Source organism: Aedes albopictus, chromosome 1, assembly GCF_035046485.1.
Source record: "Aedes albopictus strain Foshan chromosome 1, AalbF5, whole genome shotgun sequence".
Classification (NCBI taxonomy): Eukaryota; Metazoa; Arthropoda; class Insecta; order Diptera; family Culicidae; genus Aedes; species Aedes albopictus.
The window spans coordinates 94,559,965-94,585,352 of record NC_085136.1 but is presented as its reverse complement, the minus strand read 5'-3'; the positions used below and the strand labels follow the sequence as shown (position 1 = coordinate 94,585,352).

General features: G+C 42.7%; 2 protein-coding genes and 1 long non-coding RNA gene across 3 annotated transcripts in view; 2 read left to right on the top strand and 1 right to left on the bottom strand.

Moving 5' to 3' along the window:
- Positions 1 to 25,388, top strand: part of LOC109402049 (carbonic anhydrase-related protein 10) — a 451,175-nt gene that overhangs the window by 314,451 nt on the left and 111,336 nt on the right. The gene's annotated exons all lie outside the window — the stretch shown is intronic.
- On the bottom strand, positions 6,177 to 9,617 carry LOC134285340 (uncharacterized protein K02A2.6-like). The gene is made up of 2 exons (XM_062845922.1): positions 8,256 to 9,617; positions 6,177 to 8,192 (listed from the first exon to the last, which is right to left on the bottom strand). The coding sequence occupies exon 2, from the start codon at positions 7,984 to 7,986 to the stop codon at positions 6,790 to 6,792; it is 1,197 nt and encodes a 398-aa protein (XP_062701906.1). The 5' UTR covers positions 7,987 to 8,192; positions 8,256 to 9,617; the 3' UTR covers positions 6,177 to 6,789.
- Positions 19,371 to 23,080, top strand: LOC134285335 (uncharacterized). The gene is made up of 2 exons (XR_009996297.1): positions 19,371 to 19,880; positions 19,952 to 23,080. It is a non-coding gene; the product is annotated as an uncharacterized LOC134285335 (long non-coding RNA).

Genomic DNA, 25,388 nt, shown 5'->3' with positions numbered 1-25,388 from the left:
AGGTTAAAATTAAGGCAATACCCACAGAAGTAGAAAATTTTTCACAAAATTTGGTGATATAGTACAATTAGTAAAGGGTAGTAGGGTCGCCTAATTCCGTGGTAGGTCACCATTCACCGTGGTAGTAGGGACCCATTCACCGTGTATGAGAAATTTTATTCTACTTTGTTTAAAAATGATCAAAACAACCCAGCCAAGGGAATTTTCTTCGTTTAAATTCATTTCAAGTAATAACTTGCAAGATTTTATTAGAAAAACGAATATTCAAATTTTTGATTTTTTCTAGGTATATGGGACAATATGGGGCACGGTGAATGGATACCATTGATTTTTAGGGTACCCATTCACCGTGCTTTTTTGTTTCAATTAAAAAGTACGAGTAATCGTACTTTCTTGTTAAACTTACTTCGGTAATGCAACATACATACCTGATATGTGAATTTATTTGCTTCTTGGTGGAATAAAAACGTTACTACATTTAGTTTATCGCTAAAATCACCTTAGCGCAGTTTTTGTTTTTTCACTACCCGAGCAAAGTCCAACAACAAAATTACAGCAAATAGAAAACATGATTTGTATTCATCAACAAATTGATATCACATTTTGATATCATTTTATCTTTACTTAATTTGATTTCAAATTTTGTTTTCGGTTTGCTGTCATCTTAAATTCATGTAAACATTTGGTGTCACAATAGTTTTGAAATCTTATAGTAAACTATGTAAGTAGTTCTAGGGATATATTATTAGAGCAATTATATTATTGCATTTATAATTTGATAACAGCCGAAAAACTCTATATTTAACGATTTTTTTATTTTTTTTGTGCTGATAACAAAAACCGTTATCAATTTGCTATCATCGATAGCAGGAATTGTTTTCAATTTGCTGTCACAGGAACATTTTCCTGCTCTCATTTTTGATATTTTAACCGTTAAAACGACCAAAACGACAACAACCTGAGTTATCAAAATTTGCAATATCACAACATCAAAATTAGTTTTCAATTTGCTGTCAGACTTTGCTCGGGTATGAATGCAGTGAACGAGCAAAAACCCGCTTCATGTAAACACACTTTAGTGTCAAAATGATACTTTTAAATGTTTCTAATGAGCGTTTTGACATGGTAACAATACATTAGTGTTGTATTGGTGAAATTGAAGGGAAATTGTCATATCATTCAATCATAATATGGAAATAATGAAAAAATATTGGAAGGCACACGGTGAATGGCGCCTTGACGGTAATTTACAAACTTAACTATGCAAGTCCCCGGTCAACTAGATGAACATGAGAACTTCAAAAACTTAAGAAAAAGACACGATGAGACTGACGAAAAAATGTTTTAAAATATTTTTAGGCTATTTTTTATTGTTTTATTTAAATTGGTAAACATAATGTTTGCCTAACAATCAATATTCTTACAAAACTAAGTTCAAACCCTCTTCCAGAACGATTTAAGGGTGCATACTACACATATTATACATATATAGTAGTTTCTATACCGAATCATCATTGCTTCAAAGATTCAGTAATTATATTGTGTTATGTAGTAGAATCAAAAATCTAGTGCAAACTTTTGCCCCACAGCATCTGCGAACTTTTGCCCCACTGTCGAGGTTTTAACAATTTTCCTTTCTGCAAGAAGCACTAGTAGTTTATTGTTTATTCGAGTGCACCTCTTGAACTACTATGGAATAATGATTCTCCGACATCAAGAGGTTATGAGATTTTTATTCTTCCTGTTACCACAAATTCTTATTCCAAATGGTCCAAAAATTGTATCAAAACGCCTAGAAACACATTTCCATCCATAGCTCTGCCACAGCATCACAAAATCGTTCCAATTTTTATTGACGAGTAACAGACCTGATGATGTGTCGAATCTATACAGATTTGTTTGGGTTCTTAACTCGTGCGCAGAGAAAGACCTAATCCGAACTTTTGCCCCGCATTTGTCTATGCGACCGTAACTCAACATGGTATTTATGTTATACGATGTAATGCACGCATTCTTATGCGACTCCAGGTTGTCTGGGTAGAACACAGCCATCGATCATTGAACACCGTGAACTCGGTCTTGTTGGACGTATGTACTAACAATGAAATTGACACAAAGCCATCTAAAAATAAACTGAACTGAAATGCGAACATATGTTTGAAACTTAGAAAAGGCTGAGCGAATTATACCATATGTTTATGCATTTGATTTTTATTCTGTCAGGTATTTGAGCCTCTATTCTTGCCTCTTACCCTGAAAATGATGTCCTTAACCTTCCAGGACGCGCGCCATCAAGCAACCGAAACTGCACCGCGCTCGCGCTGTATACGAAAAGCGAGGTTTTTTGATAGTGTTGTACTTTTACAACAGCGCGCGCGCTGAAGGGTTAAAACCTGGAATTGGCTGGAGTTCGTACAATCCTGGGAGTGATCGGGTAACCAATTCCCGTGGAAATTTTAGTCGCAGACTGACAAGGAAGGGGAGTTTGTCTAATGTAATCAGCCTAATCAAGCCACTGTTCACCGGAAAGGTGTGGCTGAAACAGCAGCGTCTGCTCCGACATTCAGCAACTGAATAGTCAATCACTAATTGACTATTAAGTTGCTGAATGTCAGAGTGGACGCTATCTTTTTTTATCTGTATTTATCGAGATTTTTAGCCCTAGGCTAGTTCATCTCGGGACCCACGCTTTACTTCCCTTCCGAAGGAAAAACTCACATTTTGTGAGTTTGTCGGGAGTGGGACTCGATCCCACGACCTCGGCGTGATAGTCAAGTGTTCTAACCATCACGCCAAGTCCGCTCCCGGACGCTATCTACTGTTACCTGTGAAAACCGTTATGGAGGACTGAGTAGACATGATCATCCTTTTTTTTGTCAAAATCTTAAAAAAAATCTTCAAGCATTTTTAAAAGACCGTCTCCATAGGCGAGAGGGCTGAAACTTTTTACATGCACGGAAAGATCGATGTACACAGAGCAAGGAGTAACTTTCACGCAGCGGTCGAAAAGACAAAAGATTTCGTGCAAGCTTGTGTGGAATTTCACGCAAATTTGTGTAACACCGGATCAGCACATTTTTTGTGTTGATCCAGTTGTACACAAATATGAGTGAAAAATCCTTTGTCTTTTCGCAAGTTACTCATTCGCTGTGTACTTTCGTTTAAGGATGTGGATACCAAGAACTCCTTGAACTTGCCTCGAATATATAAGCGTAATGACTCAATCAGTCTGAATCATCCTGATTTTTTTTTAAATTCCGTGAAACGCATTGAAAATACTCTGGAACCTCCACCAAGCTCACCAGAAAGCCTCTTCAAAACTCTAATCCACGGAATCCTCTCTAAAAACCTTCGAAATAATTTGAAACGCCTTGTAGCGCATTGAGCCATCACTGGAACTCTTAAAAACTTCACTGTATCTCACCTGAAATCCAGAGAAACCCCCCGGAAATTTCTTTGAAAACCGTTGAAATTTTTGAAACGGATTGAAACGCCTTCCTTTAAACACCTCGGAAATCTCCTGAAGCACACCTAAAAGCCTGGTAGGGATGCCCCTAAAACTACTAGAAACCCCTCTGAAATCTCCAGAAAAAGCATGGAGCACCGTGAAACGTACTCAAAGTACTCTGAAATTCAACCGCAACCTACCCCCGTGTAGCTTTCCACACACCCAATCCTGAAATGGCTGTTCGGTACTTTTTTGACGGAAATAAATCAGCAGAACTATTTCGGTAGCTTCGATAATAATTTTTCTGAGGCTCAATATACGAACTGTCAAAACCGGGTGCACGAATCTCTTGAAATCATGAAGTTTGATACGTTGCATGGCATGTTTTGATTGCAAATCAGAAATGTCCCATATGTCACCCCCATGGAACCTATGCTAGATGTTCCGGGGTGGCCATATTAGATGATACAGACTTCAAAGTATCGTTTCTGACTCAGTCATTCGAAATCATGAAGTTTGATATGTCGCACGACATGTTTTGAATGAAAACCAGAAGTGTCCCCAATGAGGCCCCCGCGGAACCTGTCATGGTGATCCGGATGGGTCAACTTATTTAAATCTGATTATCTCAGTTGTGTTTTATTGTTCGCAATGAAAGTTCAGCTGAAAATTGATGGTTCAAACACAATAACACACGAAATAATCATTTTTAACCATTTCGGCACCCTCCTTGACCCCAGTACAATCCGGAATATTGGGTGTAATAAACTTGCACCAATTTATGATCGATTGAAGGCGACTTCAAAAAAATTGGATGAAAATTAACGAAATGCCAGCATTTTGAAGATGATTGATTGATTTGTCTTTACTTTGAAGATGAGATGTTGGGGGTCGGGTACGTGAAAGTTAAGGGGGATTTCAGAGGCATTCCAAGAAGCTTCAGAGCATTTTCGGCGGATTTCAGAAACGTTACGGAGGCGTTACATGGCGTTTTTGGGGGTTTCGGAAGATCTAAGGTGCTTTACATGTGCACGCGTTGACCCGAGTGGTCAAGTGGAAATGTCATCCGACATTGTAGAAGCCGCCGTTAAAACTACAACTCAAACTTTATTCAAATTTTAAGCCTTATATATAATTACAATTTTGGTTATTTTTCTCCCCCCACTTAAACTTAGCTTAAGCGCCTAGCATTACATTCTCCGCTCTTTTTTTTTCTAAGGTACCAACATTGTAAAAAGCGCGAGAGAGAAAGCTCGCGTCTCTTACTTAGTATCTAATTGGAAGCGGCTAGAATGAGTCACATGTTTTATTATTTTATACCCCGGTAGTTATGCATTCTTTTTGGCTTACCGTATGCCACCGAGAACAGGTAGAGACCTGTTGAAGCAAACTAGGTCACCCGCTGACCAACCTACCGCGTATGATTTGTAATTTCGTTTTCGCGCATGCCACATATGATGATGCAATTAATTGAATGATCAATTAATGAAATCTAATGTCTAATGTAGAATGAATGATCAATTATTCAATTAGGCTATGATCGGTTCACATGGGGTTTCTGGGGGTTTTAGGGGGATTTTGGAGGCATTCCAAGAAGTTTCTTAGCATTTTCAGCGGGTTTCAGAAACGTTCTGAGGTGCGTTACATGGGGTTTCTGGGGGTTTTAGGGGGATTTCGGAGGCATTCCAAGAAGCTTCAGATCATTGTCGGTGGATTGCAGAAACGTTACGGAGGCGTTACGTGGCGTTTTTGGGAGCTTCGGAGGATCTAAGGTGCGTTACATCGGGTTTCAGGTGGTTTAAGCTAGATTGCGGAGGCATTCCAAGAAGCTTCAGAGCATTTCCATCGGATTAGATTTCAGAGTCGTTACAGAGGTGTTTTTGAGGATTTCGGAAACCCCAGTGGTGCCCCTATATTGTCCCCGGAACCCCAAGCGCCATATTTAATTCCAAAATGGTCTAGGATTTCGGGTTTCAACATCAACTCAATTAGCCAGGTCCGAAAATATCCGTATGGCATCGATCTTTTTGATTTGTTAGACGTGGGCCGTAACTGTTCAGTTGGAAGCCACTGACTTTTGTTCCCCTGCTCCATTGGTGGTTACAACCCTCGGAACACACAATCCGAAAATTTTTGTCTCCGCTCCTTCACACTTCCGGTTCCTAAGTTATACCCATGTCCCGTTCGCAGTTTTCGGAACCACTGGGATTTCATTAGTTCACTCAATTTGCAAATCCACTACATTTTTTGGCGTGATTAAAACAATATTTTTTTTTTTTTTTGTCTTTATTATAGAGACTTTCAGCCTGGGGCTGGTTCGTCTCTTATTAAAACAATATCACAATCAGCCACGAATGTTTTTTTCTGGTCAAGCGTGAAAGTTTTTGTTGCATGATAGTCATGATCATACACCCACGATTATCATGTAAACTACAGTATTTGACAGTACATTTTGGATCACTGATTCGACGTCCATAAGAATTTGTGATACCATCGTATCCGCAAGTCAAAACTGTTCAACCCAAGGAGAATACATTTTACTAAGGTGGCGCAGATAAACATTGCAAACCACTGGTTGTCTCTTCCACTCTTCTGGTGTTCTTATGCAACTAAAATAGTGACGTCACTATTTCAGTTCCATAAGAACACCAGAAGAATGGAAGAGACAACCAGTGGTTTGCAATGTTTATCTGCGCCACCTTAGTAAAATGTATTCTCCTTGTGTTCAACCAGCTTGTCCAGGAAGTAGGCGATACCTTTTTTCGTCATATGCTTCACCTCTCCAACCGTTGTTATTTGGAACTATCTAGTCAAGGCCTTCACAATCCCGTCGTATTCCTTGTCTGGAGGTGAAGACCAGCATATCGAAAGCATAGACGAGGATACACACTGTGCTGTCGTTCTTCTTCCGCACAATTAGGCACGGTTAGCTTCCGCATGCTTGAATCCGAGTCGCAGCGACTTCAATTCGTCGTTTATGGCAGCCTTTCGGTGATCACTCTCAGGACCACTCACCGCCTGGTGGTAACCATGTAATGCCTGGTTTACATGGAGCAAGTGATTTGATTCAAGTCAATGGAAAATGCCCAATTGAATGCGAATTGAACGTGTAAACACCATCGTTCATCTCAGTTGAGGAACTGGCTTGACTTGAACGAAAGCTGAACATGTTCAACTTTTTTGTTCAAGTCAAACGAAATCATCTCACTTCGAAGACCTTCGGAACTGCGTTTTCATCAGACGATTGAAGTCCCGGTAAGCATTCACCGTATCCAACTATCTTCAGAATATACACTCCCGTTCAAAAGTTAGGGGTCACCCCCTCAAAAACATGCCATTTTTTAGGCCCATATCTTCGCCAATTTGCGACCAATTTCAAAACGTATCAAATCGTATCTGCTGGGCTTCTTGATGATTTCTCGTCTGCGCAGTCCTTTGTTCCGACATGGTTGATGGTCCACTGCTGCATCAGATCCGGATGATGTATCGTCGTTTCCAGTGTTTTTTACACGACCTTCAGCATCACTTGAAGGAGCTGCACTTGTAGAAACGTTTTCCCCAGCCGGTGATTCATCTGCACCCGCAGTCGCATCAACTTTTTTAACGTCTTGTATATTGCGAGCGTACTGGATTCCATTTCTACTAATCACCACAACTTTTGGACCATCTCTAGCTACAACTTTGAAGTGATCTTGTGAGAAAAGTGGATCAGTCTTAGACTTCCGGGCTTGAGCCAGTAAGACCGTGTCACCAATTTTGATGTCGGAATGTTTAGCTCCTCTTGCTGAATCTGCATCGCTTTTGCTGATTAATTTCGATTCAGCATCCTTTTCGCGTACATCGGCCCGATCTAGTCGCTTGCAAGTGTTTTCCCACAGACATGGGAAATGCCCGCGGAATTTCCACCCACACATCAGTTCGAATGGCGTTACTAGGAGTCTTGAATGTGGAACCAAATTGTTATGGTTATAGACGTATAGCTGAAGAGCACGCCTCCAGTTGGTTTCCTCAATTTTAGACGCTGCAAGTGCTTTCGTGATGCCCTGGTTCTGGCGTTCTACGGCCCCATTTGATTGAGGACTTAGTGGGACCGATTTACGCACTTTAACGCCTTTGTCTTCCCAGAACTTGATGAATGGTGCGCCCTGGAACGGAGGGCCGTTATCACTCTGAAGAATGAGTGGACAGCCCCATCGTTGAAATACCTCACATAGTGCCGCGTTGGTATTTTCTGCATCCATCAGCTTCATTTCAACCACTGAAATGTACCGCGAGTAGGTATCGACGACCACCAGGAATTCGCCAGATCCAAATCCGGGGACGCTAAGGAAGTCAATTTGAAGGATTTGCCAAGGACCCTCTGGCAATTCTCTGCTACAAAGTGGAACAGGCGGGTTCTTCTTAGCAAGCTGGAGACATGTTTCACACTTTCGAACGAAGCATTCCACATCAGAGGACATTCTTGGCCACCAGAAATATTCCCTCAAGATGCGTTTCATAGCGACTTCGCCGATGTGGCCACCATGAGCTGTCTGCATGACACGTTGACGCAGACCATGTGGTAAGATGACTCGGTTTTCCTTGAAAATGAGACATCCTAGTGTGCGAAGATATTTCTTTTGAGCTTCGAATTTCCGAAGCTCCGGTGGCCAAGAATCGTTATCGATGGCAGCGCGCAACAGTTGTAGCTCATCATCACCCTCTGAGTTGAGTTCAATCTCCTCCCACGTCACATTCAACGAACCTAGGTAGATTTTTTAATTTGAAACTAAATTTGAAAGCAACCTAAAATACAAAATTTAATTACCTGTGTCAATTGCGAACAGAAAATGATTATCGTCTTCCTCCTCGAACGGAACTGCCTTTTGCGATTTATCTATCAGCCTTGAGAGTGCATCGGCCACATTAGACTCTCCCGGGACTCTTCTTATCACAAAATCGTGTGGCTGCTACCGGAGGGCCCACGTATCCGCTCGTGCTACAGCCCGTCTTCCTACGCGATGAGTACCTCCGAAAATATATTCATTTGCCTCTGCGTCAGTTCTTATGGTGAAGCTGCGGCTTAGCAGATACGACGAAAATCGTTCCACACCCCACACAACGGCTAATGATTCCTTATGTGTGTGGGGGTATTTTTTCTCTGTAGAGGTTAATGACTTCGAAGCGCAAGCTATAACCCTCGGCACACCAGCTTGGTCAAATTGCACCAAAACCGCTCCTAAGCCAATAGGCGAGGCATCTACATACAGTTCAATAGCATCTGTAGGACTGTAGTATCCGAGCGTCTTCACAGTATTCAGAGCACCATCTTGTAAAAAACGAAATTCTCGTTCCTCCTCCTCAGTCCAATAAAAATCCTCAGCATTTGCCAGTGCTTTTAGCTTTTCGGTTTTATCTGCACGGTTAATTATGAAGCGGTCGATGAATGTCACTAAGCCGAGGAAGCTGTTTACTTCTCCCCGGTTCTCCGGCCTTCTGAAACCTTTTATAGCTGTCAACTTCTCGTCATCGATCTGCCACCCGTCAGGAGTAAGAACAAACCCCAGGAACTCAACGGATTGGCTTCCAAACACGCATTTTGATTCGTTGTGTTCCTTCAGTCTGGCAAGTACTGCTGCCAAATTGGCGTCGTGTTTCTCTTTCGTTCTTCCATGAACCAGTACATCGTCGAGATAATTTTCAACTCCTTTGCATCCACCAAGAATTTGTCTCTGCAATATCTCCTGAAACAGGTCCGGAGCATTGCACAAGCCAAATGGCAGTCGCACACAACGGAACATGCCGAACTCGGTAAAGAAGTTTGTTAAGTGGCGTGATTCTGCATCGAGCTCCACATGGAAAAATGCATTGCTCAGGTCGATTGTAGAAAAATACTTAGCTCCGTTCAAGTTTGCGACAATGCTCTCCAGCGTTGGCATACTAAATGGTGTACGATAAATGTACTGATTAGGTCCTCTTAAATCTATCACAAGGCGTATATCGTGCTTGCCCTTTGGAACCACGATCATGGAGGAACAAAACGAGGTGTCCATGTCCTGCGTTACGTTTTCAATGATGTTGGAACTGACTAATTGTTGGAGACGTTCTTCTACCAGCGGTTTGACGGCCTGGGGTATGCTGAGATAAATGTTTCTGCATGGTGGTACTGACTTGTTGTACGAAATTTTCACCGGTGTGGTATGTTGAATTTCGGAAAGGAATCATTCATGGTCACCGCACCTATTTCACCCGTTAGAAACGACACCGTAGAAACTGCATTCACCATTACTGGCACCTTAATTCCCAACAGAAGAACGCTATACCTTGTTGCCGTTGACCGGCTCAGTAGTGACCTCAACTCTCTTACAACGTAGAACTTCTCCAAGTATATCGGTCTATCTATGGAGATGAAAAGGTACGCTTCGAAGGTTGCAAGTACCTCAATTTCTCCCGCCGAAGCATACGCTTTTAGAGGCCGGTCTGACTTTTCTTGTACGTTGAGTACCCCGTCGCTGTACTTTGGATCGGAAACCATTACGCGAAACAAGCTCTCCGTGAGCGTATTGACTTGAGCGCCTGAGTCAATGAGGAATTTGCACGGCATTCCTGCTACGGTAGCTTCTATGATTCCTTCATCCGTCGTGTGTAATGTTGCAGTGATCTCGCTAATCGTTTTATTTCCATGCGTTGCATGTGATGATACGTTTTCCGTTGATACCTCTTTCTCCTGTTTTCGAATGGTCGCGATATTACGCGGTGGACCCGCGGACGTAGATGCTCCACATTCTGGCTCGAATTTCGCTTCTGTGTGGGTTCTCGTCTTACACGCAACTTTGATGTGGCCCTCGCGACCGCAGTTTCTGCATACTTTGTCAATGGCATGACAAGCAGATGGACCATGGAATACACTTGTACACCTCCAGCATCTGGCGTTCGTTGAAGGTCGTTGATTGCTGTATTGCACTGTCGTTGAAGGTCGCTGATTACCGTACTGTGCATACGGTGACTTCCCATTTCGGTAAAATCGTTGATTTCCGGGTGACCGAGAATATTGGCGAGCTGCGAAGCCTCCATACCTATCACCATGGTAGAGATTAGGGCTGTTGAAGTTCCGTCCACGGTATTGTCGTTCGTTTCTCGGAAAATCGGCACTGACAGGTGCCAATGATGCTTGCTCCTTTGGGCTCGTGTCGTTCTTTGAAAAACTGCTCACTTAGGCGAATGCACTCAATTTTGCGTACCTTGTCAATAAGGTCGGTGAAAGATCCCTTACGGTGCAGTATCTTAAGTGCAGCCATACGAACATCCTTGCATCGAGCGTGGTCGGCAACAGTTTCCAACATAGCTTCGGGTTCCCTGTCCTCGACGTAATCGCACAGCCGAGCTGTAGTCGCAACTCGGGTTATATAAGCCGAGTCAGGCTCTCCTGGCTTTTGAACCATGAGAGCCAGTTTCCGTCATTGTAGCATCAAATCTGATCCGGATCCGAAATAAGTATTCAGTCGGTACATAGCATTCGAGAATGGCTTAGAACCGAATCTGAAGCATTTTAGTCCGACTTGGCATTTCTGAAAATATCCAGCAATCGGCTGCCCGCTTTTACCTTGAATATCATGAATTGGGTAGCTTCATCAGATATTCCAGCCAGCTGCATCGAATCCACCAACAAGTTCTTCCACTGTTCAAATGCATGGCGTTGTATCTCTCCGTCTTCACCAATCGGCTTACACTCTGGAACTTTTACTGATGAAACGGACAATTGGTTGATCGAAGACATAAACCGGGACTCTTTAGAAGTTGATTTTTCTCGCTGAGTGCTGTGTGGACGAAAATTTTCACTGAAGTCACTGACACTTGGGTCAACGTCAGGCGCGACCGTTGCGCAGATTCGAGTTGCAGTTTCTCCATTCAAACTTTTTCCAATTCTTTCCGAAGCTCATCGGAACGTGATCTTTCCGCTTCCAGTTCACTGGCCATAAGTTTGAACTCTTGAACATTGACTTGCTTCTCCTTCTGTTTTTTCTTAGGGACTCCATGTTCCGCAGACGTTTTTCTGTTTTTCTTCACAAGCTCGATTTTTGCAGAATTCGTTTCCACTTCTGATTCCGGCAACTTGGTTTCTTGCTTACGCTTCTTAGCGACCTTTTTCCCTGTGGAAGCATTTGCTGCGCCATTGTGGTAACTTCCCGCATCCATTTTCCGACCGCAAAATAGAAAATCAAAACGCAAATTAAATGAACGATAAAATGGCGTCCGTCCGCTCTGAACTTCGTTTTCTGAATGATCTCAAAACGGCACCCTCGAACATACCAACCGTCCTCTCACGCACACACATCTGTAAGTCGAACTCGCTATCCATCTTTTTAACAACGCAACTAAGTGTAACCACTTTGTTCGAAAAGCTCTTTAAGCGTTTCACCTTAATCAGCTTTCTAACCATTGCATGCAATATTAGATGATCGACTGAAAATTCATGATCGCTCAATGCTGCTCTGACGGCAGTCCGCAGTCAGTGAGAAACGTCAAATTTGGCCTGTTTTGTTTTGATCCAATCGCGTATGATTTCTCCCCCGTAATAATTATTCAGTTCGCACCGATTAGCTGGTAAGTTTTATTTAAATCATTTCTTCATTGTGATGCTCATCTACTACACCTAGGTCTTATTCAAAAGATAATAAGTCAAAGTAACTTTGAACATGATTTAGGTGAAACTTTTACAAAAATATTTGTATGTAAGCTTAAACCAAAGTTCCAAATTTTCTTAAAATACTTGATGACATCAAGAGCTAATTTACTTATTTTTTTCCTAGATTTTTTGCCAAGTTCGGTAAAAAGCAGTTGAAAGCTAATAAAAAAAACCCAAATTAATCCACCTAGTGGTGATAGTGCCTTTCTCGTCGAACATGTTCTCACAATCTTTCCGGCAACGTAAGTCAAATTGTTTCTGAATCCGAATATTTTTATAGAAAAGCAAGCATTTTATCAGACATCTTTGAATTGACTTAAAACTTATTGATTGCACATAGTCCGACATTATGTTCAACGTATAAGCAGGGCTGAAAATATCAGACTTCTCAGTTGACTGCTTGAGCACTTTGTTGAGCACCTTCACTAACACTGGAGGCTGATCAATATCAAGACGATACTAACAAGCTAAGCTATTACTCTTTACACAATCACAGATCACATTTTTTTTTTCTGAACATTTGGGCTGTATCTTAGGCCGGAATAAATCTCATTTTCTTCTTTTGTCACAATACTCGTTGGCTCGCTAAGGGGGAGGACAATAAATAATAAATGTATTTGACGAAGAAAAACCCAAACAATTCGGCAAAATCTATAAACTCATCGGATTTGTTAAGAAATTTTCTGTGCAACTCTAATTTCAACTTAAAATTTTAAAATTTCTTGAATAATTTATTGGTGTCCCCCCTCAAAATGTTGAATTTCGATCAAAATTTTCCGAGGGGGCGGTGACATAAGAGAAAATCGAAATTTGTGTCAGCCTTATTGACCGTTGAAAACAAGAGCGATAGGTAGTGAGTATAGTGCGACGTCTGTTTGTATGTGGGTTTAATTTGTAAGATTTTGTTCTCTTACACATATTTATCGCTTGCATTGGTTTTATTTACTTTCGTAGTTCCGGCGAAGCACCAAACGCTAGTTGTGCAACCCTACCGGTAGTCTGTAATGTGGTATGAGCCTATTTTCTAGTTAACCGTTCCTCGGGTTATTCAAAAAGCCGTGATGTAATATGTTGCATGGTACATTTGGTTACTTTCGATGCGGTACCGGAACAGATTCCGGAGCACACCGGGTCTCCCAAATATAGTCCGAGACTATTTCATTGCTAACGTTCATTAGGTTACCCAAAAAACACGATTTGATTTATCTCATGCATGGGTGGGTATAGATCACTTTTACATTTGACCACTTTCAGTGGGACACCTAGAACTGGTTTCGGGACACTACCGGTTGTCTAAAATATGGTCTGAGGCTATGTTCTTACGAATCGATCATCGTGTATTCAAAAAGCTGCTATTTGATGTACTGTCAAACACTTATTTGTGCATTTCGCCAGTTCCGGCGAGACACTCGAAAGTGGTTCCGGTACACTACCGGTAGTCTTAAAGTGGCCTGAGACTTTTCTTGCTGACCGTTCTGCGCGTCATCTAAAAAGCCGATATTTTATGCGCGGTGTGCATGCGTTTGGTTCCGTTTTACATTTGACCACTTCCGGCGGAGCACCTAAAACCGATTTCGGCACAGTATTGGTTTTCCAAAGTGTGGTCTATGATTGTTTCTCTTGTTAACCGTTTGTTAGTTTACCAAAACAGCTATTTATGGGGTTGGTTCTCCTTTACATTTGACCACTTCCGATGGGGCACCCTTAATCGGTGAGGAATACTACCGGTTGTTCCGAATATGGCCGGAAACTTTTTTTTTTGCCAAATCAAGATACCTAAAAATCCGCGATTTGATTTGTCGCATGGGTTTGGTTCACTTTTTTGTTTGGCCATTTCCGGCGGGACACCCGGAACCGGTTCCGGATCACTACCGGTTCAGATACATATGGTCTGAGAATATTTTCCTGCTGACTGTTCATCAGGATATCAAAAAAGCCACTATTTGATATGTCGCATGTATGGGTTTGGTTAACTTTGAAACTTGGCCACCTCTGGCGGGACATCTGGAACCGGTTTCAGAACACTACTGGTTCCGATATGTTCTGAGAATGCTTTCCTGTATACTGTTCATCAGGTTATCGAAAAAGCCGCAGTTTGATATGTCACATGCATGGTTTTAGTTCAATTTTATATTTGGCCACTTCCGGCGGGACACCCGGAACCGGTTCCGGAACCGGTTCCGGAACACAACCGGTTCCAATATGGTCTGAGAATATTTTCCTGCTTACCTTTCATCAGGATGTCAAAAAAGCCACTATTTGATATGTCGCATGCATGGGTTTGGTTAACTTTTATACTTGGCCACCTCCAGCGGGACATCTGGAACCGGTTCCGGAATACTACCGGTTCCGATATGGTCTGAGAATGTATTCCTTCTTACTGTTCATCAGGGTATCGAAAAAGCTGCGGTTTGATATGCCGCATGCATGGGTTTAGTGCACTTTTATGTTTGGCCACTTCCGGCGGAACACCCGAAACCGGCTCCGGGACACTACCGATTCAGATATGGTCTGAGACCGTTTTTCTGCTTACCGTTCATCAAGTTATCAAAAATGCCGTAGTTTGATGTATCGCATGGATGGGTTTGTAGCGTTTTCATATCTGGCCCCTTCCTGGGGTACCGGTCCGGAACACCTAAATGGCCATAACTCCGGAACGACTGGACCGATCCGAACCATTTTCAATAGGAAACAATGGGACCACATTCCGCGTCGAATGAACCATCGGTCATTAAAATAGGTTGAGGTTTAGTTCAAAAAAGTGATGTGATCTTTTTTGTACACAGACATACATACACACATACACACACACATACACACATACACATACATACACACATACCGACATTTGCTCAATTCGTCGAACTGAGTTGATTGGTATATGTGATTCGACCCTCCGAGCTTTCTATCAAAAAGTCGTTTTTGGAGTGAACATATAGCCTTTCCAGTACACTTAGTGTACGAGAAAGGCAAAACAGGTTATATTACCGCTCTCATCTTAAAATTTGGTCGACCAAATTTTCAGCGACACTGCCTTAAGTTTATATATTTTTTTAGAAAATTTGGCAACTTTGGGTTAAGTTTAAATACAAATATTTTTGTTAAAGTTTCAACTAAATTATGTTTAAAGCTACCTTGACTTGTTATCTATTGAATGACACCTAGGGTTTTGAAATTGGTCGCAAATTGGCGAAGATATGGGCCTTAAAAAATGGCATGTTTTTGAAAGGGTGACCCCTAACTTTTGAACGGGAGTGTATACAGAGTGGTATAGCGGCTGTAGTCATCGATTAGCGATTAGATTTAGGAGGTAACGACGACCACTAGGTGTGACCGTATTCATCGGCCCGCACAAGCTGGAGACAATTTTCGAAGGGGTCTTTCCAGAAGCTGGCGTTGAGGGAAGGGTCACCGCGATGATGAACTTGTAGGGATTGCAATATACTTTAGCTTAAGTAAGGCCCTTGGTCTGGACAGAGTTCCGATACGCCTTGTGTTATGACCGGTAGGATTTCTATCCAATACGCCGTCCCACACAATACACCGTCCTTTTCGGGGACGATATAGAGCGCTTCGAAGTGCTCGGCACAATGGGCATATGTATGACTGTCATGTTGGCCCCAATTGTCAAATGGCAACGTGTGTGGGGTAATTCGACCAAAGTAAGGTGACCTCAAAGATGGATTCCGAGGGTGGATGGTTGGGTCAAGAGGAAATATTATTGGACCTGACTCAGGGCCTTCCGGGCCTACGTTGAGCTTCTGATAGAACTTCCGTGATTCTTGGGAACGGCACAGCAGTTCCATTTCTTCGCACTCCACTTCTTCCAGGCGGCGCTTCTTCTCCCGAATGTTTACTGTTTCCGCTTCTACTTGTAACGTTCCACATTCTGTCGGGTCCCTTGCTGCAGCATTACCACCCGCGCTGCATTCTTCTCCTCCAAAACCGTTCTGCACTCTTCGTCGAACCACTCGTTTCGTCGATTCCGCTCCACGTGCCCGATGGAGCTCTCGGCTGCGTCGTTGATGGCTGCTTTCACTGTACTCCAGCAGTCCTCAAGAGGGGCCTCATCCAGCTCGCCCTCGTCTGGCAACGCGGCCTCGAGATTCTGCGCGTATGTTGACATCCGGTTGTTTTAGTCGCCCTAGGTTGTACCGTAGCGGACGGTACCAACATTGTTGATGACGGAAAGTTTTGGGCGCAGTTTGACTATCACCAGATAGTGGTCGGAGTCGATGTTGGCGCCACGATAGGTCCTGACGTCGATAATGTCGGAGAAGTGCCGTTCGTCAATCAGAACGTGGTCATCTCCAGGTGTAACGAAAAGGGAGGCTGTGTTGGAAAAAGGTGCTACATATGGCCATGTTTTTGGAGGCGGCGAAATCAATGAGTCGTAGGCCGTTTACGTTCGTCTGTTGGTGGGCGCTGAACTTTCCAATCGTCGGTCTGAATTCCTCCTCCTGGACTACCTGAGCGTTTTAATCGCCTATGATGATCTTGACGTCGTGGCTTGGGAAGCGGTCGTACTCGCGTTCGAGCTGCGCGTAGAATGCGTCCTTGTCATCATTAGTGCTTCCGGAGTGTGGGCTGTGTACGTTTATTATGCTGAAGTTGAAGAATCGGCCCTTGATCCTCAACCTGCACATTCTTTTGTCGATCGGCCACCAACCAATCACGCGCCTCTGCATATCACCCATCACGATGAAAGCGGATCCCAGCTCGCGTGTGTTGCCGCAGCTCTGGTAGATGGTATGGTTACCTCCAAACCATGGATCCTGTCCAACACACCTCCTGCAGCGCTACAATGCCGAACCCGCGGTCCTTCAGTAGATCGGCAAGTATGCGGGTGCTCCCAATGAAGTTGAGAGATCGGCAGTTCCACGTACCGATTTTCCAGTCGCAAATCTTTTTGTTCGCTGAGGTCGTTGCCGTTGGTCTCGGTTCGTATTATTCTGTTGCTGATTTTCCGTTACAATGTTTTTTTTACGACTGGCTCGTAGGGCCTGACACCAACCCCCTACTTTCTGGAGGACCATAGTGCACAGTTGAGCTTAGAGTCCTTCCCTGGCACTCCGACGATGATCAGCCGCCCCTAACATGGGGATCAGACGCTGTTGTGAGCCGCTCCTCCTGGAGAACAGACGCTCAGGTTTGCCAAAGCAAACCCCCCTTCCCTGTCAGCCTACGACCAAAGTTCCCACCGGGGTTGGTTACCCGATCTTCCCTAAGGTTGCTCGTAGTTTCCGAACACTCGACGATATTAAGTCTTAATCTATAGATGCCTGCGATGTATAGTTCGTGCATGATGGTCTTGAACTGGATCTCCTACGTGGAGCTCCATCGTCATGTCATGAAAGCCGGTAGCAAATCGGGAGCGAATGTATAAACATGCCTATGAAGGCAGAACATGGCGTCTAAGTCTCAAAAAGGAATAAAGAATTTGATAGAAATTTGCTTGGCAATAGGTCAAGGTGATGGCGGGAAATCGCCTAGGATTGAGATCTGTCAAATTAAACTTCTGCCCCATCAAGGACGCACAGGGCTCAAGGTAGTAATTCAAGTAATTCAACCAACAGCTTGAGTATAAATAGTTAGCCTCGTCCCACATGGCCACATGCAGATCCAAACTTTAATTCAAGCGCCGAGACGTCAATGCCTTGTCTACTTTGTGTCACAATTTCATTTCGTTTTCCACTGCAAGGGAATTGACCCCTTCCCTTCGTTTGTGCAAAAGATTTGATCCCCTGATTAGCGTAATCAAAACCATATTTCATAAACGAAGCGAGTGGAAAATCGCTTCCCTGTGTTTTCCAGCTTTTTTGTTCCCTCATGAACCGGAAGATTATAATTTGCATAAGCGCCAGGTGCCAAACGGTAGTCTGCTCCTGCTTTCCAGAAAGAACGAAAAAAGACGTCTTCCGCATTGAAACAAAGCATTCAGCCCGGCAAGAATACACGTCACCCCTTGTGTCAGTGTGCTGAGGCTTCATCTTCCCTTGGGGTGGGTGATGAGGACGACGCCGTCGAAGCACGCGGGACTGCATTCCTTGGCCTCATCATCATATACGAGCCGGGAAGCAGCGCCACGCGAGCAAATGCCATTCTTCCGGCGACGAAAACGACCAAGACGACGACGTTCCATTGCAATGCGAAGAAAACTTTTTCCAACGACGACGGCGGCACTCCTTTCCTAGCGCGAGGATATTCTTCGCCCGCCACATGCAAACAAAAGGAAGCACCCTTTAGTGAGCGAAGGTGTTGGAGGTTATTCTTACTCACCTTTCCAAAGGGTGGTGACGACGAAAGAAGGCAGTCCGCCGGTAGACGTTTGTATAAACTAATAATATCGCACCTTCTTCGTCGGTTTTTTTTATTCATTGTTGATGTTTTTATGTCAAGCTTTCTTTGGCTCAGACAGATAACGCGCAACGAGAATGCAATACCATGATGGGTTCGATTGCCGGTGCGCTCCTGGAATTTTTTGTAATGCCTGTGAGCAGAGTTGGTCATTTCTCACACTTCGGCTTAAAAAGTGCAGATTTTGGTGCAGTTCAGAGAAGTGTGCCTTGCCGCTCTTTTGTGCGAAGAGAAAAATAACACGCATCTCAAAGCGAAATGTTGATTGAGTGCGTAGTGCACCATGATTTTTCTTTTGAGTGGAGCAGTTACCGTTCACACACAGTACATCGCTTTATCTTCAGAGCGTCGTGCTCGAAAAGCTGTAGGTTGTCATGGCATCAAGGTAACATAAACTCATTTACAAACGGAGCACCGAAAAGAAATTGACTTTTGAAGCTAACAGACATTCGACGGATTCGCTTTGTGTGTTTGTGTTTTTTTTTGTTGTTGTTCACTAATTTACCAGATTTATATGAGACCGTAGAGCAACAGTACCGCACGATGCACTTCGTTAGAAATGGGACCATAATTTGCTGCTCCTAGAATGGAGTACGGCACGGCCAATTCAGCAGAAACTCTCCCATAAACTCCCCTTTACTACCAGCGGAAGACAAATTTTCTCATCGGGGCTAGTTAGCCGATTGATGAACCGGGTAAACTTGAACGTAGATCAGTTTAGGGTATCACTCCATATCTTGTAAACTTCTCCATATTACATAGAATGTTCTATACATTCAGATATACGTAGATCAAGACGATTATTTTACGCCCAAAAAGCTTACGTTCATAGACGGAATGGCACGGACAAGTATCGTTTGGTAATACGTCCTACAACTAAGCCTGAAAACTTCATATCTAGTGTTTCCTGCAATACTAGGTCGGAATCGTTATCAGACTGTATTTTTGATCACATTTTGGTGCCTTAAAATTGCTCTTTGTTTGCCGGGTGTACGAGAAAACAATTCTCTTTCACTCCGGCGAGATTGCACAAAAGTGCGTGGCAAGAGAAGAGTGAAAATCAGAAGAGAAATCCTGATCAAGCAAGCCGTGTGTGGTAGGTGTGAAAAATGCAATTATCTTTCGTTTCTCCTCAGTGATGACCAACCCTGCCTGTGAGAACTATAATTATTAAGAGCTTAGAAAATGCGGTAGAAGTTCTTAGAACACTTTGCTGAGAGACGACCTTTATTCCAGTTGGACCTGCATGTCCAAAAGAAGAAGAAACATAAGTTTCTCCTTGGTCTGAGCTACAGATGTATGTGCAGTGCATAGTTCTTTTGTTCCTTTGAGAGGTAGCGAGCAGAGCGATTCCCATCCTAATGCACCAGCAACAACCAACGACAGGAGAAAACAACGGTGAAAAGACCTGTAATTTTTGTTTTCATAATTTATAAACCGTTTATCCCTGCCATATCGCGCCGTATCGCTTTTTGCCGTAGGTATAGTCGCGTCTATGTCTGGATCTGGCTGGGGGTCTTGGCGGAATGAAGTAGACACGTAAAACATCCATCCCCAGGAAGACGCGCAGCCGGGTGGGTAAGAGTTGCAGGCAAACCATTTTCCTGGCCGTTGGAGGTTAATGGATCGTGCATTACGACGACTACGGAACGAACGAACAAACGTAACACCAGAAGGTGCACGGTGTCTTCATTATTGCTGTTTGCTGCTGCTACATACCTACCTAGTGTGATCCCTTTCTTCGATGGCGCGTATCGGTGCAAATTGGCACCACCAGCGATGGAAGGGCAAATATACGTTCCTTGAGGGATAGCTCAAATTGAATGGAAATAAAAGCCTGTTGATGACTAACAAGCATCAATACTGGATAATTGATGATTTGCCTGTAATTTGCCCATTAGGACGGTGTGAAATTGATTGAAAAATTGATCTTTATGTTTCTTTTTGCCTTTCTCGTACACCAAGGTGTACCGAAAAGCTATATGTTCACTCCAAAAACGAAAATTTTATAGAGCCCTCGGAGGGGTCAAGTCTTATATACCAATCGACTCAGCTCGACGAGTTGAGATGATGTCTGTGTGTGTGTATGTGTGTGTGTGTGTGTTTATGTATGTGTGTGCGTATGTGCGTGTGTGTGTGTATGTGTACAAAAAGGTCACCTCGTTTTTAGATAGTAAATATCAACCGATTTCAACGACCGATGGTTCATTCGACGCGGTATATAGTCCCATTGTTTCCTATTGAAAATGGTTCAGATCGGTTCAGCCGTTCCGGAGTTATGGCCATTTAGGTGTTCCGGATCGGCACCCCAGGAAGGGGCCAGATATAAAAACGCTGCAAACCCATGCATGCGACACATCAAACCACGGAATTTTAAATAACCTGATGAACGGTAAGCAGGAAAATAGTCTCAGACCATATCGGAACCGGTTGTGTTCCGGAACCGGTTCCGGGTGCTCCGCCGGAAGTGGCTAAATATAAAAGTGAACCAAACCCATGCATGCGACACATCAAACAGTGGCTTTTTCGATAACCTGATGAACAGTAGGCAGGAAAACATTCTCAGACCATATCTGAACCGGTAGTGTTACGGAACCGGTTCCGGGTGTACCGCCGGAAGTGGCCAAATATAAAAGTGAACCAAACCCATGCATGCGACACATCAAACAGTGGCTTGTTCGATAACCTGATGAACAGTAAGCAGGAAAACATTCTCAGACCATATCTGAACCGGTAGCGTTACGGAACCGGTTCCCGGTGTTCCGCCGGAAGTGGCCAAATATAAAAGTGAACCAAACCCATGCATGCGACACATCAAACAGTGGCTTTTTCGATAACCTTATGAACAGTAGGTGGGAAAACATTCTCAGACCATATCTGAACCGGTAGTGTTCCGGAACCGGTTCCGGGTGTTCCTCCGGAAGTGGCCAAATATAAAAGTGAACCAAATCCATGCATGCGACACATCAAACAGCGGCTTTTTCGATAACCTGATGAACAGTAGGCAGGAAAACATTCTCATATCATATTTGAACAGGTTGTGTTACAGAACCCGTTCCAGATGTCCTGCCGGAAGTAGCCAAGACGCATCAAATCGCGGCTCTTTAGGCAACCCTTTAGCAAGAAAATAGTTTCAGACCATATTTGGATCAACCGATAGTGTTCCGGAACCAATTCCGGGTGTTCCGCCGGATGTAGTCAAATGTGGAAGAGAACCAAACCCATGCCTGCGGCACATTCAATAGCGACTATTTGAATTACTTGATGAACGATTAGCAAGAAAATAAGCTCAGACCACATCTAAGATCTTTTTAAAGACTACCGATAGTGTTCCGGAACCGATCTAGGGTGTCCCGCCGAAAGTAGCCAAGTGCCAAAAGGAACCAAACCCATGCATGCGATCAGATAGATTTTATTGACGAGTATCTGACCTGACAATGCAATGTGTCGAATCCATACAAGTTTGCCTGGGCTTTTAACTCGTGCGCAGAGTAAGACCCACTGCGAACTTTTGCCCCGCATTACTCTATGTAAACAAAAAAGAGATTTTCACATGAGGCGCTGAATTTCGTTAAGGGCTACTTGTGTCACTTACCTTTAGGATGATTTGTGAAAAAATACCCGGATTTTTCACGTTTCTGAAATGCTCAATGTATTAGTTGCTACGGGAACAGCGAACTTTCCCTTCGATTGTCTCCGTTCGTGGATTTTGTTAGATACGGTATTTGGTGAAGTTACACGTGAAATCGTTTTTGTTCGTTTGACGTTTACTCACTACCGCCATCAAGCCAGCAGCGAGTTGTGAAATGCAACCTGATGCACTTGGCGATTATTTTTTCGTGACGAAGTTAATGATGAATATGTTCCAAATGATATGTCTGTTTGTCTGTACTAAAGCAATCTCAACCAATCACACCATTTCAGATTCCTGAGGTGTCACAATATACAGTAGTATAATATACAGTACGCATCAACCCCGGACTAAGTTTTTTCAATCCTCTTTTGCGTCTAAAACTATTGGGATTTTTTATGGATTTATTGCTTGCATTTTTTGTCAAATTTTACATGAATCTTGTAACCTATAATAATAAAATATAGCCTAAAGTGTGAAGAAAAAACTTTGTCGAAGACCGTAAAGTCATCTGTGATTGTGAAAGAAGTTATATCCTAGCTTGTAACTATCGTCTTGATGTTGATCGGCCTTCAGTGATAGTGAAGGTGCTCATGCAGTCAACTGAAAATTCTGATATTTTCCAGCTCTGTTTATACGTTCAGCATAATGTCGGAATATGTTGCATTAATAGGTTTCAATTTTTTTTCTAAATTATTGCTTTTCTCAATAAAATATTCTCAGGATTCAGGAACAGTTCGGATTACGTCGACGGAAAGATCATGCTTCGGAATGATAGCCCATGCACAGAAATTTTCTATGCAAAGCAATAGTGGAAGATTACAAGAACAGGGACCGAATTCTACACCACACGATAGGTAGTAGATTGTCCGCATCACGACGGTTTCAAACCGAACGGACTCAATATATACCAAAACTTTCGTATGAAATTTTTGAGTTTAGCAAAGCCATCTTGACAAGGAAACCTTAACCGATTGAACCCCCGAAAAAGCCCCATACGGACCGAAACGTCGGAAAAAATCATAAATTAGTGTTTTCGATTTCTCCAAAAGACTGCAAAGCCAAAATTTTGAAGCAAAACTATCTCAGTCGTATCCCGACCAAGGAAAGATCATGAGTACATATTCGACGAGAAAGGCACTATCACCACTAGGTGGATTAATCTGGGTTTTGCTTAACTACTGACTTTTCCATTCTTGGGGACGTTCGTAAACCACATTGGATCCCTATTTGATGCACGCTCTCGATCAAAAGTTTAAGGTCGGGTAGATGCAACTAAAAGGAATGCTTCAGGAATTCCTGAGTATTAGTTTTCGGGGAATGCTTAGAAAATGCCTTGTGAATTCATTTATTCTTGTATGGATTTCTCCGGAGATATCACCGATGTTTTTGCCTTTCTCGTACACCAAAATGTACTGAAGCTAATTGTTCGCTCTATAAACGAATTTGCGGTAAACGGCTCGGAGGGTCAAATCACATATACCAATAATTGACTCAGTTAGACGATTTGAGATAATGTCTGTATGTGTGTATGTTTGTATGTCTGTGCGCAAAAAAAGTTCACGCACTTTAAGGGCACTTCCCATTGGCCGAATTTTCGGATTTGAGCACGAATCGAATCGGAATTTTACCGCATTGTTCACTATTAAAAATGTTCCGGATCGATCAAGGCGTTCCGGAGTTATGATCATTTTAGTGATCCGTTGGTTCAGCGAAACAGGTCATATATCGGCACCAACATTTCAAAAGGGCGTAACTGCTTTTGGAACCAATGCCTTCTCACAGAGCTGTGGGTCGTATTTCATTCATCTCACGCAATTCACATCCATTAATCGAAAGAGGAGGATTTTATCTTTCTGTTTGTGCTAGTGGATTGCTCGAGAGGGATGGGATACGCTCCACAGCTTTGTGAGAAGGCTTTGGTTGTAAATGCAGTTACGCCCTTTTGAAATGTTGGTGCCGATATAAAACTGATTCAAACCATCAAACTGTGCCGATTGTTGTAATCTTTAGCATAGGTGACGAATTTTGTGCAGACCAAGAATCCCACGATGTTGGCACAAAATTAAAGAAGGCGGCCAAATATTCAAGATGGCGGATAAAAATTCAGGATGACGGATGTGTTATTGAAAGAAAGGCTTTAAAATCATGCAATATGGGTATATTGGTTATGGGGAAGATGTCTGGAGTACAAAAATGGTAACCCAATATCCAAGTTGACTGTATAGAATCCAAGATGGCGTCTGTTTGAAGGAGTTGTAGGCTCTAAAGCCATGCAATAGTCGAATTTCACCTCAAATCGTATTCGGAGTTGGCAGCAAACTCTCAGATTACAATGAAAAACATTCTGGTTGTGTAGACCATGACTAGCCTCTTTGCATACTTAGATTAATTAAATTGTAACTAGACTGACTTTTGAAAAAGGGAACATTTTGTTATTGTTTATTTTTTTCCAATGTGTTATTAAAAATGACTATTCATACAAAAAAAGTGTTGTATGCGTGATTATCACAAAATAAGTAAAGTTTAAAGAAAAAAAAATATTGGAAATATCCAACAAAATCCATTTTTAAACCCCAGACGTCTCCCCCATACCAAACGTACTCATATTGCATGGTTTTAAAGCCTAAAACTTCATTTAACAGTCGCCATCCTGGATGTATGGACGCCATTTTTGGACTCTAGACATCTTTCCCATACCAAATATACCCTCATTGACGGTTTTTGCGCCAACTCTCTTAGGTTACAAGGAAACACCCAGACAACCAATTTGAACGTATAATGAAATTTATGTTCATGTTATACGTACTTTTATGCGGCAAAGTTACATCGCATTAGATGCAGTAAAAGTGCCTTATGCGTACAAAAGTGGAGGCGCTATACGTGCATTGACGGAAAAATAATGACGCTATATGACTAGGAGCGATATCTTATGCGATGTACGATATGCACTATTACGACGTAATATAGCATCTTATACGACTTAAAAATATTCTAAATAAAAAAATATGGTCACCTAAGTATCGAACTAATAATCTTTGGATTATCGAGCCGCACTTCACACTTAACACCAAACACTAGTTATGAAACACACTGGCCAATTGTCATGACATTCTAACTCACCTCAGTGCTTGTTGGAATACACTTGATTTCCGTGCGCTGTACGTGTTCGGCAGGCTATCTGGAGATCAAAATGATGTACCATGATTTCCCGCACAGTTACCATTACTTCTCTCTTGCTAGCACCACCCATTGTTAATTATTAGGTCAACAAAACAAAAATGATG

Excerpts from the sequence above, each read along its gene's own strand:
- LOC134285340 (XM_062845922.1), bottom strand. The coding sequence starts at position 7,986 with ATGCAGACAGCTCATGGTGGCCACATCGGCGAAGTCGCTATGAAACGC.